Source organism: Ptychodera flava, chromosome 4, assembly GCF_041260155.1.
Source record: "Ptychodera flava strain L36383 chromosome 4, AS_Pfla_20210202, whole genome shotgun sequence".
Lineage (NCBI taxonomy): Eukaryota > Metazoa > Hemichordata > Enteropneusta > Ptychoderidae > Ptychodera > Ptychodera flava.
Genome location: NC_091931.1, coordinates 24,556,710 through 24,576,653, shown reverse-complemented (window position 1 = coordinate 24,576,653; position 19,944 = coordinate 24,556,710). Strand labels below are relative to the sequence as shown.

The 19,944-nt window shown below is 39.4% G+C and overlaps 2 protein-coding genes across 2 annotated transcripts in view; both read left to right on the top strand.

Annotated features, from left to right (window-relative positions):
* The window catches only part of LOC139131254 (uncharacterized), a 283,792-nt gene that overhangs the window by 210,309 nt on the left and 53,539 nt on the right, over positions 1-19,944 (top strand). The window lies entirely within an intron of this gene.
* Positions 14,694-18,733, top strand: LOC139132175 (pentraxin fusion protein-like). The gene is made up of 6 exons (XM_070698566.1): positions 14,694-14,702; positions 15,407-15,527; positions 15,906-16,025; positions 16,651-16,767; positions 17,659-17,886; positions 18,507-18,733. The coding sequence occupies exons 1-6, from the start codon at positions 14,694-14,696 to the stop codon at positions 18,731-18,733; spliced, it is 822 nt and encodes a 273-aa protein (XP_070554667.1).

Here is a 19,944-nt window from a genome sequence, read left to right as displayed (position 1 = left end):
TTATAGAAATCAAACGTTGTACTATCTAAGTGTTTGACTCCACTGATGCAAGAACCTGGGAATGAAAATGCGGCTTTAAATGTAAAGAATGTATTTCGTGCAAGTCCATCTAGCCCATCTAGACCCGATCTTTGAATGTATTTCGTGCAGGGCTTTCATGTAATTAATGTAAAAAAAGCAAAGAAAGTATTACATATAAAATGTATTTAGTGTAAGACGGGCCAAACTCCCGGTGATGTCCGATCGGCCCCCCGACGAAGGCCCGATAGTTCGGTGTTTATCATACGGACGTTCATTGAAAAAATGTATTAAATGTATAGAATATATTACGTGCATACATTCCATGTAATAAATGTAAACAATGTATTAAATATAAAGAATTTGTCTCGTGCAGACCTTTTATGTAATAAATGTACAAAATGTATTAAATGTAAAGAATGTATTTCGTGCAGTCCTTTCATGTCATAAATGTACTAAAAATGTATTAAATGTAAAGAATACATCTCGTGCATGAATAAATGTAAAAAATGTAAAACGTGCAGAATTCTTGACTACTGGCCATTGACTATCAGATCTCAGAGCATTAATAGTAACAGTTTGAGTTCTATCAGAAAGATAAGACTCGAACCAAAACAGAGCAGATCCGGTTTTCCAAAAGTGTCAAATGCAGCTGAAAGATCTAAAACCGTTAGAATGCTAACATTGTCATTGTCAAGGGCAGTCAAAAGATCGTTTCAGGAGAGCAGTTTCGGTTCTGTGTTTAGGTCGATAGGCAGATTGAGTAGGACTAAGGAGACTATTGAGTAAAGGTGGTCGTATAACTTCTTGAAAATGATTTTTTCAGTTATGTTTGATAGAAATGAAAGATTTGAGTCAGGGCGATAGTTTTTTAGATCATTGGGGCCAAGTGATTTTTTTTGGAGAATAGGTGTAATAAGAGCTGTCTTGAACATTGATGGAAAAGTTGCAGAAGAGATAGATTGATTGATGACCTCGGTGATATAAGGAAGCAAGGTGTCTAAACACTCAACTAACAAACCAGACCAGTGGGCATTACATCGAGGTCACAGGCTTCGGGAGCAGAATTAAGAATAGTGCGTTTGGCATTTTCATCGGTAACTGGTTTAAATTGATTCAGGGGTCGTCAATGGAAGCGATGTTCAGTGCACACCAATAGTGAGGAGCGATTACCTTACTTCAAGCAAGTACATTAAAATGAATCATCAAACATCTATAAATATACAGATTTAGCTTGTGTTGTATAAGGAAAAAATATTATAGTTTCCTCATTGACTCCAATTTATAGTGGATGAATATTGTCAGTGAAATTCATAATCAATGGTCTCTTATGCTTGGAATTGTACCGGCAGGTACCATCGAGTCAGAAACCATTACGCGGCCCCTAAGCAGTACTATTACTCGGGCCAGATATCACTTATCCTGGTAAGATAAACTCACTATGTAAGCCCTGTATACGAACCCGATTCATGACACTAAGGCCAGAAAGAAAAGTGTCACTAATTTTGCTGGAAGTAATAATACTGGTACAAGTTTGGTCATACAAACGTGTATGAACAGTGTTGGCTTATACAGGCCACTGATGTGCTTGTCTATTCTGGTTTAAGTTTTGATTCTGGAGTAAGTTGACGCATTTCAGCCCTTATCTTTATTTTAGATGTTTGATGTTTGTTCCTCAACTGAAACCCGTTGTTCCTCTTAAGCAAAGATTTTGAATATTCTCTATTTTTCTACTTTGTAATTACGTAGTCGCTATACGTCGAGGCTAATTCTCATAAAATAACAAAAGTGTCAATTGGCCACTCTTCAAAACCGATTACTCGGCGTAGTGACAACGTTTGTGATGACCACGAAGATGTTAAGGTCTTTTGTAACAAAACATAAAGGTATTAATTTAATGAGTCGACCTCTTATGCTGATCGAGTTTGATTTTTTGGTCTATTTTACTTTGTCACAAATATAACTTTACGACTCTTTGCAACACTTTCTGCCATTTACTGAAAGCTGATGGAGACTTGAACTGATATCAATTTAGCTACATCTAAAATAGCACCTGTTGAATCTCCACTGGGCGTTACATTGTATAAATTTCTATTATTTTGTTTTGTTTTGTCTGTGATTATAGAACCTTGCTTTGCTGCAAAATCGTGTCGAAATATTTGCTTGATGTACATTTCTTCAACACAAACCGTGTTTGTATAGTGTCCAATTTTATTATTGGTGATTAAATTTTCATCCTGACTACAATGCATAACATACGTCAATCTCCGCATAATTATCACTATCACGTGAAATGTATCACGCTAATTTGTCATTTTTGGGCAACTCACCTTTCTCTACTGAACCACTCTTTTTTTGGGAGTGGAGATTTAGCCGAGCGGTTCTCTCTGTGGCCTCTCCGCTAGGCGACTGATGCCGTATGTTGTGGGTTCGAACACGATTGAATACTAGCCGTATTTTCTCTATAAAATTAAAACCATGCTCCAAACTCTTTATTTTTTCTCTGCAAACTTTTAATCCTTTCTACCACTTCATCGTTATCGGATTTGCTACTCACATACAACTAGACGTCATTGCTCTTCTCTTCAACCTTGTCTTCATTGGTTTGCAAATTTGACAAAACTTTGCCATTACTTGCATTGTTGCTATATAAACGCCTTACACCAGTTACAACATCATTTCAGGTATCATTGCTATCTCATTTACTTGCACCATGATTTCTTTTCATTTCCCCGATGCTATTTCGTTTCATGAAGTGAACGAACAGGTGCGACCGTAATTGCAGTCCTTGTATCAACCAACGTAGGAATCGCACATCGAAATATATTTATATTAATTACATTCGGACCCTTAATACAATCATTATTTATCTTTACATCACACATTTGATTGACTTTGGCATTTACAACATTTATCTGACAATACTTGCCTTTCATATTCTTCCTTGAAATTTCAAATTTTGATATCTCGGTTTCTTTTGTGCATTTCCGTTACAGTGGTTTGCTTCGAAGCATTGACATTGGACGAACTAGACATATTGTCTAAATCGAGGTGTTGCCAACACTGTTGGGTGCAATTAATAGCTAAGCGGTAACATGAGTCGATCATAAAAAAATCAACTCTGCAAAAGTTGAACCGTTGTCTATCAGATGGTTGACGTAGTCTGAACAATGCAACCACACATGTCCAAGCACTACTCCAAGTCATATCACTTGCTTTCAGGTGTAGTAGTTTTGACTCATTACAACTTCCCCGATGCTAACTTGACACCTATTAACGCCTGTTAATCAGATGCGAAAAGCGCCACCTGTATGCATTTCGCGGCGAAGTGTAAATGAAGTTAGTTTGCTCACAGTATTAGTTAATGAGGGGATTATCGACGATGAATTTTCTGGCCAACATTATGGCAATGCGGACCTTGATATGCTCACCCTCAAGTCCTCAACCATAGGGGATTCAATCTCCGATGATGACGATGATGATGATTAAATATTTAAAAATGAAGATAAATAAACATATATTTGGACTCAGTAAATTTGTTGTTATTGTTTTTGTTATTGTTGTTGTCGTTGTTGATACTATTTGCAGAAAAGAACAAAGTATGGGCTGCAAATTTCAACACAGCCTAACTATACATGTGCGTCGCAAATTCAATACAGCCTAACTATACATGTGCGTTGCAAATTCAATACAGCCTAACTATACATGTGCGTTGCTGCCTAACTATACATGTGCGTTGCAAATTCAATACAGCCTAACATTACCCAAGGGGTGTCACTTCATTGCCACACACTTTTTTTCGACGCCAAAAATGCACCTAGCATGCATCGAAATCGGTAAAATTCGACGTAGGGTCAAAGCACATTAGTCCTTCTCAATAATACTCCAACATTTTTACCTCTTACCGATGAAAAGTCGAGAAATCAGCAAGTTTTTCAGCGTATCTGGACGTCTCTTACATTTCAGATTTAAAAGGCGCGGCGGTGTATTGAGTCACGTGGGCGCTTTTCAAATCGAACCAATAGCAGAGCTGAATGGACCAGCGTGAAAACCCGGAGGCAACGTAAGTTTCTCACATCTTTGGAAAGAACGATCTCTTGCTGCGGGTGAACTGGAACTGTTAAAGTTACCAGAATTTTGTATGCAGACGCACGCAGACAGTGTCACCCATAGTCTTCCAAAGACGTGAGAAACTTACGTTACTGCCGGGTTTTCACGCTGGGCCCATTCGTTCAGTACGGGCTCTGACCCTACATCGAATTTTACCGCTCTCGATGCTTGCTGGGTGCATTTTGGCGAGCTCTGCTATTGGTTCGATTTGAAAAGCGCCCACGTGACTCAATACACCGCCGCGCCTTTTAAATCTGAAATGTAAGAGACGTCCAGATACGCTGAAAAACTTGCTGATTTCTCGACTTTCATCGGTAAGAGGTAAAAATGTTGGAGTATTATTGAGAAGGACTAATGTGCTTTGACCCTACGTCGAATTTTACCGATTTCGATGCATGCTAGGTGCATTTTTGGCGATCGAAAAAAAGTGTGTGGCAATGAAGTGACACCCCTTGGGTAATGTTAGGCTGTATTGAATTTGCAACGCACATGTATAGTTAGGCAGCAACGCACATGTATAGTTAGGCTGTATTGAATTTGCAACGCACATGTATAGTTAGGCTGTATTGAATTTGCGACGCACATGTATAGTTAGTGCTGTGTTGAAATTTGCAGCGCATACTTTGTTCTTTTCTGCAAATAGTATCAACAACGACAACAACAATAACAACAACAACAATAACAACAAATTTACTGAGTCCAAATATATGTTTATTATCTTCATTTTTAAATATTTAATCATCATCATCGTCATCATCGGAGATTGAATCCCCTATGCCTCAACACGATACGGACTATGGCTGACCCTTACCTCCATGGGTTGGCCCAGGGAGCCTGAAAAGGACGTCTCTTGCTTGGAGGAGGGACTGTCACGCGTTGATAAATCGATACCGGTTTTGGCCATGCAATGCAAGAGTACATTGGCACCTGATTATGTGTACCTAGACGTGTATAAATCATCAGTGGTTTATACAGCGGTACAACGTATCGGTGTAAGCATGGAGCCAGATCCGTTTCTAGCTCCATGGTGTAAGACTACGACTTTATTTTTGGCTGACTGCACCAGCGATGGTCCGCATCAAATAGTACTACAGAAGAAAATTTACACCGCAAATTTCCATGGACTTTTTTTCGTTTTTTTTGAAATCACATTATATCTGCACTTATCGTGAAGGCTCACTTCTCAGCCGTAAAACATTAGTTAAAGCCAGGTTTTCATATCAGTGACGTGTGCATGTGCGCAATTTTACTGTTGCTAAAGAGTGTCGATCGACCTTCTGTGAATGCTAAAACACTTCTCCGAGCCATAGACCCGAGCATAGCATCAATAACTGGCAATGTAGTAAAGTAACATCCCCGGAAGATTTTATTTTCTGACATTTTGATCCTGCATACCCTCTGTTTGTTGACAAGCAATGAAGCTAACGAGCGTCCTACTGTTCGCCATATCCTTGCCCCGAAAACGACTACGTGGCAGATTATTTCAATTTTCAAATTTTCAATATCCGATATTTACCCGATATTTATCGGCGATTTGGGGACTCTAATATCGATACTAGATGATACTTGCATGACTTGCCTTGTGCCACGGCACGCCGGATCTGTGAAATCTCCGATATATATCCGATGTTTTTCGCCGATTTGGGGACTCTAATATCGATACTAGACGATACTAGAATGACTTGTCCTGTGCCTCGGCACACCGGATCTGTGAAATCTCCGATATTTACCCGATATTTATCGGCGATTTGGTGACTCTAATATCGATACTAGACGGTACTAGATTCAGTCAAATCGCAAGTAAATATCCGATATATATCGGAGATTGCACCACCTCACAGTTCTGGTCAAACCCGACTTCCAAGGACTGACTCTAGCTTCGATACTAGACGATACTAGATTCAGTAAAATGGCGCGTAAATATCCGATATATATCGGAGATTTCACCGCCTCACAGTTCTGGCCAAACTCGACTTCCAAAGACTGACTAGCTTCGATACTAGACGTTACTAGATTCAGTGAAATCGCGCGTAAATATCCGATATATATCGGAGATTTCAGCCCTTTATAGATCTGGCTAAGCCGATCTAATTTCGATATTGTATAGTCTAGTAGCCGTAAATATCGGATATCATATAAAAGTGAAATGTCGCCTTGTCCTCTGTTTCACACAAACGAGATCGTCTTTGTCCGACAACGGAAGTTGACCGGGCAATTCATTTCGCAATCCAGTTTCTTCCAGTGATTGTAAAGTGTAATTTTCACAAAGGAACAAGCTATAAAACTTCTCGACCAGTATTTTCCATTAGCATTTAGCATAAATAAAAAAACAGACAGACAAATAGCTTGATAGATAGATCATGTTGGTGGATAGATAGATTATCTTTGTGACAGCGACTGTGAATGAAGATCAGACCACAATCTCTCTATCCACAGAGGGACTGTGATCAGACAGAGAAGATACATGTAGATGGACAAAGAGACGAAGAGAAACAGGGAGCAAGGAAGCAATCATTGTTCGCCGCGTTCGTTCAGTGAAATTTAAAATCGACGGAGGCTACGCTACACAAACAGGACTAAAATGCCAACATTTATGTGGAAATGGAAATTTAAATTTCATGGTCACTGTTTTGCCGTTAAATGATAAGATTTTAAAGTGACACACACACATATATATATCCCTTTAAAAAAATTCAGCGATAGCCAAAACTGTTTCATCTGGGTCATTTGAAGGTATGTCTGCAGTAACATAGGATGGGGATTACGATATTGGCGTTGGTTGCCTTTCAACGACAACTCGCAGTGAGAGATATCCTTGTTTTCGTGAAAACTGTCTTCCTTCAGTGACTGTCACTCTCACTGTGTTTTTATCTTAGGGGGACTTTTCAAACATAATGTGTACCACCGGTAAATTGCAGTTTGTAAGCTCTGTTCAAAAAGGAACGCAGTCCTCGCTTCTAGCGTTTATGCGGCTTATGCTGGCATAATTATTTTTATCTAACTTGAATAGAAAAGGCTAACAACGTAACAGCGAGTTCTGTAAAAAGCAGGCGAATCACTACCATTTCATGCTCCATGAATCCATCATGAATGTCCATCAAATGTTGTTTCAACAAATTTTGCAATGTTTTGATGCATTATTTAGACAAAACATGATCTAACCTTTCGCCAAGGGCATTTGGCGAGAGATAAGCAGCATGGACCACGTGATCCACAGCCGTCCGCAGATAGGATTCAAAATTACTAGTATGGTGAAGTTACCGTGGTTTAATGACCAGCTCGTAAATACGTAGTCATGAGCGTTCATCTTACACTTTACACCCTTTGATGCAGCAAATACTGAGTCCGAATCACCACAAATTCAAATAAATCAAAGTCTGAACTGAAAACCTTTATCTACGACTGAAACTTAACATCATTCCGTTCGAGGCCCGCGCCCCCTCATTATCACGGCATAAAAAAACGGATCATCGGCCTCATCAAGGGACTCTCAATTTGAATTTTCATATTTTTTTATTCGGATGTAGCTTTACCTGCACTTGGCTATTTAAAATTGAATTCGTTCTCCACTGCTTGATGTAAATGTTCTGCTGGGAGCGTTTGAAGACTGTGAAACAATCACAATTATCGCCTGTGTTGTTTGCTGAATTAGCAACCTCAAGAATGGTACAAATTTTCATTACGATTTTCTTCTGACGGAAGTCCTTGTCTGATTCAAAATGTTTGATAAAACGATTGTGACTGGCGAGGCTACATCAGCATGCAATGCACTCGAGTCGAATACATAGACATTGTCTCTGTTTTTTCTTGTGAGGTGGGATGAGGTAAGGTATACAGCTGTCGCTATGTCGTCATAAGTACGGACCGAAAGAAAGTATGAGTTATACTTGTAAAATATGAACTTTAGTAGCAGTCAAGTCTAAAAGCTATAGAAGTCGAGCGAAGTCTGCACGCCACGGTCATTCCACTCGCTTTTGTTGAGTGACCGTGCTTACGTCGTTCGACCATTTTCAGCTTTCGTGCTATAGGTGTTAGTACAATGAAGCGTCTTTTCAGTTCTTTTGTACCGATGTCGCATCGCAATTGCCATGTGGTGTCAGAAGTTCGAAAATACCACGAAACCATAGTCCCTTGTAGAGGGACTGTGACGAAAATAAAATTCAATCAAACTTTACAGGAGAAATAGTCGCGGTTTCCACACACTGCCTTGCATGCAAATGCTGTTCGAGTCGTTTGATTTTGGTATTATCGATGTGTACGTGATTCACACCTTCCGACCGGCTTAGCATATTAACTAAACCCGAAATTTCAGGGTTGCATACATGGCTCGTTAGCATCGGCGAAGTTGTAATGTACATCTGACCTGCTGCAAGACAATGTTGAATCTTTGGCAGAGTTGATTTTCTGTGGTCCACTGGAATTATGGTTCAGCTGATAATTACACCAGACAGTGTTGACATGTACAACACCTCAATTTAGACAATTTGTCTACTTCGCGTAATGCCAATGCTTCAAAGCAAACCACAGTATTTCTTTGTTAATCACATCACAGTGTCCGGCAATATGCCAGTTCGACCAGTTCTAAAAGTAGAATTTACTGATCGATTTTCATTATTTCATTTGAAATTACCGTATTGAGCATGAAGGTTCCTACCCGACATATTATTCACATGTTTATTTTTGTGACATACCGACTCATTGTCCTGACTGGTCGTCATTTCTTTCATCCTCTGATATTCTTTATCTTATCCATGTATCTGTCCGTATTGCTTCGAAAGTTCGTTGTGTTCAGTACCCTTTGACTCTGGCTGGTCATTGCTGTCTTCAGGAATGCCAACAACTATTTCTCCCATCCAAACTAATGCGTACGCTGGCTGAAAATCCTCCGGATCTTGTCCAGCGACGAACTTCATTAGCTTTGGCCATAAATCCCTGTATAAAAAGACTCGCCAATTCTTCGTCGCTACGAGCATATTGAAAACATTTGACTTGACGCCGCTTGGCATAATTTTCCACTGACTCACTGTATCGCTGCTTAATGTCCTGTAACTCTTGATCGATGTACCATCTTGGGCCTTTATTAGTAAACCGTTTAAGAAAAGTCACCCTAGTATGACTCCAATGTTGTGATACAGTTTGCGGTAGAGTTACAAACCATCAATCAGCAAACGTCAGTCATAAACAAGCAGAACAGTTCTAGAATATCATCATTGTGAAATCTTTTCAGTTTCAAATACGCCTCAAATTTTCTCATCCATTTTCAGGGACAGTCATTCTCAAATCTTGTGTATCTTGCTGGCATGATATTTTTACTCATATTAATACATTTAACTGCCTACCTAGAGTGTCCATTGCAGCAGATCGTTCTCTTCTTTCCTGGTCTTGCATTGCCTCTATGCGACGAAACTAATCATAGATTCGTTCCTCAAGCCGAAAGCAAACGGTTCTTCCCGTCCACTCAAAGGTCTTTCAGTCAATCGTGCCTTTTCTTTCCGATGTTGAATTCTACCAAATCTTTAAAGATCATTCAATTACCAGGATTCTCAATCATGTCGCAACTCTGTTCAGCTCCACTCTGGGTTTTACGGGGGAAAGCCTCAAGCTGTTTGTTGCAAACAGTAGTCGTACATATACATTGTCCAGTCCTTACCAGATATCGGAGGTACCACGGAACAGTAATACTTGTGTAATTGAAGACGAACACACCGGTAGAATTGAGATTGATGGCTTTATTTACAGCACGGGAACTCAGCCCGAGTTACAACTTAAGTCCTCTCATAATCGAATGAATGTTATTTCTCATTTATCACAATTTGTAAGCTTACTCTCTTACGTAATCTACCTTTACTCTAAGAGTAAAACATATTGTATTCTATTGACACACCATCTCGTGATACAACGAAATGCTGACTCTTCATGATATGTTGACTCTGCAAGCTTACAATCATTGTCCGTACTTTATTGCCACCTGGATTGTCACCTTGAAACACCACGCGTTGTACATGTGTACAATCACGTGACTTTCTGATATTGAAGATGCTTAAGTGGGAGAAATTACAGCATCACCAAAATTAGAAAATCAACATCGTAAAATCTTTTTCGTGTCGGTCGGTGCAAGGTAGAAAATATAAGTTCGATGTGAAAAATCAGGACTGTGACACTATTGGCGAACATTTGTCGAGGCATCATTATAATTATAATGATGCTCGTAAAGAGATTGATATTACTTTTCGAAATTATTTCACACTGTTATTGTGTAGTGCCTTTGCTTTTAATTTTGCTTTGTTCGTGTTCGCTTCTGTTTTATTGATTGATTGTTTGGTTGTTTGTTATGTTTCTTTTGGCATCGTAAGCTTAAATCTAACATGTAATTTGCGCTGTAAAATGAAAAGGAGCTATTGTGAAAAGATGAGAAATTAGTTTAAAAATTAGTTTGAACGAAGTGGTCAACCGTTTGTACCATCAACAAAGAGCCGACAATAATGATGAGCATTGTAGCTCTCTTCAAGGAACGTTTTCAGAGTCACACATTAAAATCGCTATAATTAATGAACACGGTTCGGCAGTGGGTTGAAAATTGATTGATGTTGTCAGAACACACTGTGTACTACGGATTCCGTAATAAGTACACCAGGTTTAGCCCCTTCACATTTCGCGGCTGAATCTGAAGGTCTTTTTTCTAACATTTACAAATACGAAAAAGATGGCAAAACAACCGTACATTTTCATTTTCTTTGGATTTCATACGACAAGATCGAGTGGTATTGAATTGGCTTTCCTCTTAACGGTGACATACCAAGTCAATACCTTTTGCCGCCACAATGATTTCTTCAGTCGCAATTCGGGTCGTTTTTCGACATATTACTTGCCCTGTACAATATCTGTTGTTTTATTAGGGTATCTCGGTTTAATATTAACAAAAAATATTCGTACTTAATATTAGCTTTAATATAATGCAAGGACCGCAATTGCGTAATGGCGATATAATTACATATACACATATACGCGCCTGAACATCAAAGCAAGAATCTCGATACCGCTTTTTAAGTCCCCGCAACGATTTCTGTGGCATCTGTGAAGCGATCGTTTTGTAACTGGGCATAAATGTAGTACCATATGGTCTCTTGATGCACAGTCCTTATTATCTCAAAATAATTCAATTTAGTCACCAAAATTACTCTTGATGTCTTTTATTCAGCCTTTTTTTCTCTGAATCCGAATCTGAAGCCAATGTTTGGATCATGTAAATACACTGATGACGTAAATCACCGGACTGTACGATTATTTATGGGGGAGACGCTAGCAAAGGTTGTAGTCGATTCCAAAAGGTATTTCGCAGGACTGGTGACGGTTTCGGTTGGTCAGTTTTAGGAGTTTTAGGCGTCAAGCGTTGTCTGTCGTGATGAACGAGAGCCACAGAAAGCTTTAGTAATTTGCAAAAAATGTCATCTCGTCAGTTTTAAACGTCATCGTTGACAAGCACTACGGTTGTTTATGCGGGCTCCCGTAAAATAATGGTATGGTCAGACGATTTGAATCGCTGGTGATCACATGCCTCACAGCTGCTGCGTCTAGCTAGTCACGTGAGACGCAGTGATCAGCGAAAGAAGAAATCGAAGCCAACCACACGACCTGACATATGCTGCGTCATCCGCTTTGCCTGTGCAAACTCGCGTCGACGCTTCATCGCGCCGAACATTTGATACAGCGAACGGAGGAGCGATTTCCTGCCAACTGTACTACATGTACTAATATCCTATTGTGTCTTGACAAAGTCATAAATGCAAGTAAATACCCAGAGATTGACAATGAACTCCGTGACTACGGTATCGAGGCACTTGAAACTTCATCGATCATCTTGGATCAGACTACGTAAACCGTGAGCACTCACGGCAACGCGTTTAGAAACGACTTCAGACAAGCGAAGTTTACGCTGAGAACTCGGAGTCATGTCGATTGCTAATTCAAGAATATGCGGAAAGGTTTCCTGCAGTTCGACAATTGACATGTATTGCAGTAGTAATTCCTGTATCCTTGGTTGCATGCGAAAAGGGCTTCAGCTGCTAAAACAGGAGCCCGTAGTAGATTTTCCGACGGCAATGTAGATAATTTGATGTTGCTCTCAATGGAAGGGCCGTGTGTTGCCGATTTCCCGTACGGCAGAGCAAGGGAGATATTTGCCTCGAGGGCTCGCAGAAACCCTAGGAATTCTTAGATGTTGAATGTTATTGAGATTTGTCAAAGTAAACAATGGCCCGTTTATGATAGTGTTGGTATTGATAAAGCTTGATTGATCACAAAGCCATTCGATAGACATTTTCTCGGCAAAGTCGACGAAAGACTAGTTTCGATATACAATGTAAACAGCGGGGACTGTGTCATCTTTCGATGACTTGTTCAACTCGACTTACAAACAAATATCAGCATGAGCTTAATTTGAGCATGGAGAAAGAAGACTGCTCGTATACATAAAAATCGGCAACTATTTCTTTTAATTAAACAAAAAAGACAGGCGCAAAGTGACAAGCAGGCTTCCCTATCCGATTTCGTATTTGCAAGCACATCCATTTACGTCCGATGACTGCGCAATACATTATATTATTGAAACATTTCCAAGATGTCGTGTCACCGTTTAAAAGACAAAATTCCTAGTCGCATCATCCGTTAAACAACCGGTTGCTGTACTTCAGTCACTGGTCCTGGGACCGATATCAGATACGCAGGCTTGTCATGAGTAATCATTCGATTCTAGCAGATGTGAATCTGGCTCTCAAACACACGCAATTGTCTCATTTGAACTAGTCAATACATTTAACAGTAAATCCTTGTAATTTTCTGACAACTGTATTTATCATTTCTGAATTGCGTGACGTACATGTCCGTCGGACTTTTACGTACCTCAGTAGGTGAAATTTGTCAGCCATAGCGCAAGGTGAAACCGATATTTTGTACCGTCTTTGGAGTGACCACCATTCCGTGTTCCAACTTTACCTCGCTTAATGAATTACTTTTCCCATCTTTTCCCATGCCCGTATCTACTTTCCTACATATATTAAATGTATATTAAATTCCCGAAGTTATCTGTAGCCCAGTTTAGCTATCTATCACTGTTCACTGCTTTCATTGGGCTTGTGCCAAGTGTTAGTGAGGCAGTAGTATGTGTGTAAGTGCTTCGTGAACTCTCACGCGTGTGGAGGGGTCGCTGTTTGAATAAACTTAGCTTGGTTATTAAATTCATTGTGATTTAGCCAAGCGGTTTGACTGATGTATTTGGTAGTTGACCGATTGAGAATATACCAAATTTTCTGCAAACTTAAAGTGAGAATACTTCTTTTACCATATGAGGACATTGTCACGTTGTTTCGTAAAAAGTCATGACAGTACACTTTTTCACATTTCGTTTCACAACACGCTTGCATGGTCCCCTGCAGTCTTAAGATCAAAGTTGGATTATTTCATTTATCTTCGCTCACGCAAGAAAGATATGTCATTTATTGCCGCAGGAAAAATACATCATTTTTAACCATTATTGAGCATGATTTAACCTCAAGGTGACAGCTCACATTTGTCAGCTGACATGATATTTAGGCATTTAATACACTTGGCAGAAAATGCTGTCGAGTAAGGGTTCGATTATTGTCATTCCGATATCAGAAATCAGCAGAGGAGAGCGCAATGTTATTAATCTCAGCCATACACGGTAGGAAACTGTTCTGAGTATGCACAGGTGTGTCAAGATGCACTGTGCAGGTGTGTATGATATCTCGTCTTATTTTGTGAAGGGCTTTGTCTAACTTGACGGCTTTTAATAATTTTAAACGTCTTCCAGCGTGGTAGGCTTACAGAACTGGGCATAAGTCATCTGTATCAGGGAGAAAGAGGCAGGTTTATCACAACTAATCGAGGAGCATTTTCCCCTAAAACTGTCCGTCTTTATCCCCTCATATAGTTAAGTATTTTAACTGTATTTGTTCGAAAACATCGTCAAGAAAACAGCATGTTGAGCGCAATGTCAGATGTATGAAAACTAGAATGCGGTGTAATTTTAGCTTCGACCTACGCGTTAAGAAGCTAACAAAGATTGCCAACCTATACCATTGAAAGCGATTTTTAATAAGAATGCAACTTATGATGTCCTGAACAAGATTATAGTTACTATTGACCGTTTCTCATTTTTCACCCTTTTCCTCTCCTTGCACTCTTTTCCCGGGGACACAATTCAGACGGAGAAGAACGATGAGTCAAAACGTATCATACATGTTGTGTTTCATCTTCTTGACGGCTATTCGGTTACCGAGGTAATGCGTTCGTAAAATATACGTGTATGTCTTCAAACTTGCCATTTGTGACTTTACATTTTTTCATTTTCTTTGTTTGTTTTTTTGTTTGTTTGTTTGTTTTTTGTTTCCTCTTAGGCTAGGCACGTCTATGCACTTGTGTTCGTTTGTTTGTTTGTTTGCTTGTTTGTTTCGTTCTTTTTGTTTGGTTGGTTACTTGGAGTTTTTTTAGGGGGTTGCTAATTACACGCGAGAAACCTTTCTAACGATATTGCAATTTTTGCAGAAATGGTAGTAGTATGTAGATTTCACAACAATTTCACTGTACAGTTAGGATAAAATAGCCATTTCTGAATGATTTAATGCCAGAAATCTCATATTTGAGGACCGGGTATGGTCAAAATAATCTCTATAAATCACAAAATTAAAACTTGGTCTTCTTAAATGTGTGGTTTTTAACAAACGTCAATGCCCTGAACATTAAATCATCACGTTGGCATTTTCTCGAAAAATGCCCGTCTTAATGTTACCATGCGCAATTGTATCACAAAGACGAAGTGTGAATGCCATATTTTAATCCCGATTTGTGGTGCTTAAGCTCAAATATATTGATACACACTAATATTGTACGTTCCATGAAACAAAGTTTGATACCAGAGACACAAACTACCTGATATTACTGATATTTTAAATATTCAACATGGCCTTTATCCGTATGTTAACTCTGTGAGGACTAATACAATTAGAATTTCGAATAAATATGACAGTAAATTTAAACATTTTTTACTCTTAAAGCTGAAGGATAAACCCACACAAGTGGTAATAATAAAATCTCAATCTTTCTCTCTGTGTCTCTCATTCTCTGTCTGTCTGTCTGTCTGTCGTCTGTCGTCCGTCTCTCTCTGGGATTATTATCCATACTTGGTGTTTGCTGAAAAAAGATTGCCCTTTCATATTCATGAGAGCAACCCGTCGACTAAATTTTCTAAATTTTCACACAGGGAGAAAACTGCACCGAACCAAATTCGTGTGAACAGATTTGCCAGATTGGTCTGAGTGGTGAAGACGTTTGTAGTTGCCTGGAAGGATACATCCCCGTAGGGAACGGAACTCAGTGCCAAGGTATCGACGATTGAACATTCGTTTGCCTTATTTTCACGTTCGGGATTGTATGCTTGTCACCTTGTGAAAAAAAGACTCCGTCTTTTCCTGCACTTGCGCGTCGACATCGTCGACATTTTTTGCTTAAAAAAGTTATTATCTACATTTGTCTGCAGTTGCCATTCGCACATTATGACGCCGTTAAAACAACAGCCATTAGCAGCCCATTGTGGGCCACCATTGTGGGCTATACGTGTCTATACCGAAGATAGAAAATGTTATTATCGACGTAATTAGTCTCACCTTTGTCATGACAATAACTCTTGAAGAAATTTCTTGGTAGGTTTTCCCGCTTTTCCGGAGGTGATAGGTGATAGTTGTTTTTATCCTTATTTACAGTTTTCACGTCATGTGCTGAAGATTCATACCACTGCGACGATGGCCAGTGTATACCCGAGTATCGGAAATGTGACGGTGAGATGGATTGTCTTGATGGTGATGACGAGGATGGTTGCCAAGGTGATGAGATGTACATTTTACAAAATGATGTGTGCATATCTGTTACACAATAAGTCAATGATGTTCTCAAAGAATGACATGTGCTGATTTAGCATTAGATCGGTGACGTTATTTTTGTACATTTCCTTGACACCGCTGGACCCATTGCAGGCTTAACCCATTAGCGCCATCTATAACCCACGTTTGCCAGACATGCCAGACAAGACTCGTCACTCCCACTCGTTTTGGTGTCATTCACTTTTGCAAACGATGGAATCCTCTAATACCTCCCTGGCTGAGAACTACAGAATTTATGTGTGTAAAGAGGCAGGGCTGTGATGTACCAGAGACAGGATTCGAAAGTATTGCAAACTAAATACCGGTATGATATATTTTAAAAAGGAGAACACAATTTTTCAGACATAATGCAAGACATGTCAATCCCATACTTGTTTGGTTTGATTCACTTTGCAACTTAAATCTTCTTTAAAACGAAAGGATAATACAGTACTAATATACGAAAAGGTAATAAACAGCGTTCGCCTTTCAAATATGTTTCCTCTTATGTTTTTTCTTTGTCTCCGAATATTAGTCTCGGTGTCATTATACACACCCTTTCTATATATTCTCGTTCTTTTTCCCTTAGCTGATATTTGTACTTCAAATCAATACTTATGCTACAGTGGAGCCTGCATTTTAGATGAAGGGCGCTGTGATAGTATCCAAGACTGTGAATTTGGGGAGGATGAACTTGATTGCTCAGGTACAGTAGAGCACTGCAAGGGCTATCATTAAAACTTACTTTTCATTTCTATAGCTTACCTAAGATGTCTAGAATATAGACGCCAAAGCGGCACGGTTTGCGAAATGAGTTGGATGCCCACAACTCGTAATGAATAATTCCGAAAGAGAACACACATGGACTTAAATAGAAGTCTGATTTCGAAGAATTAATCATGCAAATTAGCCAGAATATTGCCAGCCAAACTCACCTAAAACGTACCAGTTCATGCAAGTTTGAATCTTTGTCTCAAATCAATCAATCATTCATGCTCCGATTGATTGATTGATTGATGATTTTGATCAGATCAGCCGTCCTTGCCGACAGACATTCAGTACATGCTGAGACACAAAGAGACACTGAAAACCGATACTGGTGCATCATTAGGCCAAACAAAAAAGATGTGTTTCCGAAACCCGACCTACTCTATTCGAAACCCTCGGACATGAAACTTTTTTCTGATTTTAGAAAATCACACATCGAACTTAGTTGTTTTTTATGCATCAAGCTCAAATAAAACCAATGCAAAAACTTTTCTGACCGAATACTGTATTTTATGAGGGTGTGTTAACGGTAACACATTTCTTTTTACATCTTAGCTCACATATGTGAGCACGGGAGCTAAAAAGACCCCTGCCACTTTGTCTTTAAACGGACATAAGGTAGTCTCATGATACAGAACAACGGTCACTACATTTGAAGATTCGATAAATCGCTCATGATTCTAGAAACAGACTTGTTATAAACCGAGAATTATTCGACAGGGTCAGTAGATTATAACGAGAGCTCGTCCTGAGCGGAAATCAGTTTGCAATTTGGCATGATGCAAACACTACGTTTAGTCGCAAACACTTGTGTTGTTTTATCATGCAGGTGAAGACAACAATTTAGCAACTGGGAAACCGGCGTTTCAGAGCAGCGACCACGAAGCCAGGGGTGTAGCATCTCGTGCCCTCGACGGTGACAAGAGTGGTAACTACTTCGAGGGAGGGAGCTGCTCACACACACGCTGGGATTTTGAACCTTGGTGGAAAGTTGATCTGCTGATAACGTACCGAATTATTAGAGTACACATTGTAAATCGAGACGATACTTGCTGTTGTAAGTTGCGTAAACTTTAATGTCCATCACATGTGTATGTTAGATCTATCATGATGGTGACAGGAGTCCATGCAAAGATTCTGTCATTAGCCATTGCGTGGTGAAAGCAATATTTCAGCTGAAACATTCTGTTTCTATGTATGTGGCAGAGAACCTTCATTCTTTCGAATTATGCTTGGTTGTGTGTGTATGTATGTGTGTGTGTGTCAGTACACATAATTGTTTTTCCCTACTGCCGTAAGCACAATACTATAAAGCATCTTAAGTGATGCAACGCGATGTCAAGTAACGCTTTCTACACGAATTTTTCGTCGAGAAATTCTACAAGTGAGGACTAGAACAGCAAACACTTAAACATGTAAAGGTTACTGAAATTTATCTCGCAGAGCAAGTACAATTATTTTGCAGACGATCGTTAGTGGCTGCCGATGAAATAAAACCATTATGTACGTTTGTTTCAAGGAGACATTGCAAAAGTGCTGTAATCAATGACATTTTCCAAACGATTGCTCGATGGGCCCCCGCCGAAACAAAATTGTATCGCAAATGATCATTTATTGTACGCAACATTACGCGGACAGTTGTCTAATCGTCGCCATTGGAACAAAATTATGTTGCAGACGATCGCTTGATTGGCGCCGTTGTGAGGGCGGGAAACGATGAAGACCATCTACAGAATCCGATTTGCGGAGAACCGATTGGTCTCGACAACAGAGGCGAGATTGTTATCAATTGTCCTGGGAGAACGCTTGGAAGATATGTTAGTGTTAATTTACCTGATCGCCTTGACCCGCTGTCGATTTGCGAAGCCGAAGTTTACGGACAAGGTATAAACATTGTTTGTTAGATCAGTGTGTAACTACGGCGCGCCAAATGTTTCAAAAATATTTATCGTCATAGAGTAAAAAATAAACTGTCAAATCAAAATAAAGTCTTAAACGTGTATGAATAATAAAAAAGTTCTTTCGTCTTGCATTTTATTAATGTACCTTTTCGTAAAATTAAAATAGCATTCATTTGAAAATATGTCATTAAATATTGAATGTGTCTGTACAGATAAAGATGACGTGCAACCGTCTTTCTCCATTGAAATAAAAATTCAATGGCATTACGGAAGAAAATAAACGAGAAAAGTATAACTGCAAAAAAGAGCAGAATGTTATGTAATACATAATTGTAAAATACTCTTTAAACCGTAATGAGAAGATAAACTGCTTGCAAAAAATTGGAAATACCACACTCCCATACTTATTGACGTATACATACACGTGTATTTGATATAAAGGTGCAATGAACGCTGATTATAAGGGAAAAAGCAAAAAAAAAATCAAGCACACACACAAAATATTGAAATGATTAAAAACAAAACCACAAATAGTACTTTCACTACTACAAAAAATAAAACGAACCACCATAAGGTCTGACTAAAAAAAGAAAGAGAATCACAATTGAAAAGTCGACCGAGATCGCGCTGGCATGGCATTGAGGCTGAAAAGAAACCAAATCAAAACGAGGTCAGCTTGAAAAAAATCCCCAAAACGAGGTTGCCAAAAAAACCCCAAAAAACGAGGTTAACAAAAAAAAAAAAAAGAGGCCCGTTCGAGAAAAGAAAACAAGAGTGGGACACCCCGCAGAAAAAGCCCAACGTGTAAATTGAATAATTCTCAACGGCATGATTGTTACAGTTTAATGCCAGAGGGTTTTGGATCATCACACTCGGATGTTGGACAAGATATTTGGGGTATTTCAGCGATAACTCTGAGCTTCTAGTCTTCAATATCATCTCATGGACGTCCAAGTTACGTCCCATTCTATATTAAACAGTTACAAGTGGACAAAACACTCGTGGTGGTTCGTCGGCTGCAAGCGGTCCCCTCGCTCATGGCGTGCTCAATGTACACTCGAGGTTGTTAGCCAGCGGCCGGCGGTCCTGTCGCTGGTACAGTACACACCGGCGACCAGCGATCCCTCGCTCTACAGTGTAGGCCCTCCTCTCCCAAACCATAGACAGTTTGTGCCCAAACCATGGAGTCCTTACGAGGCGCCAAATGTAAAAAA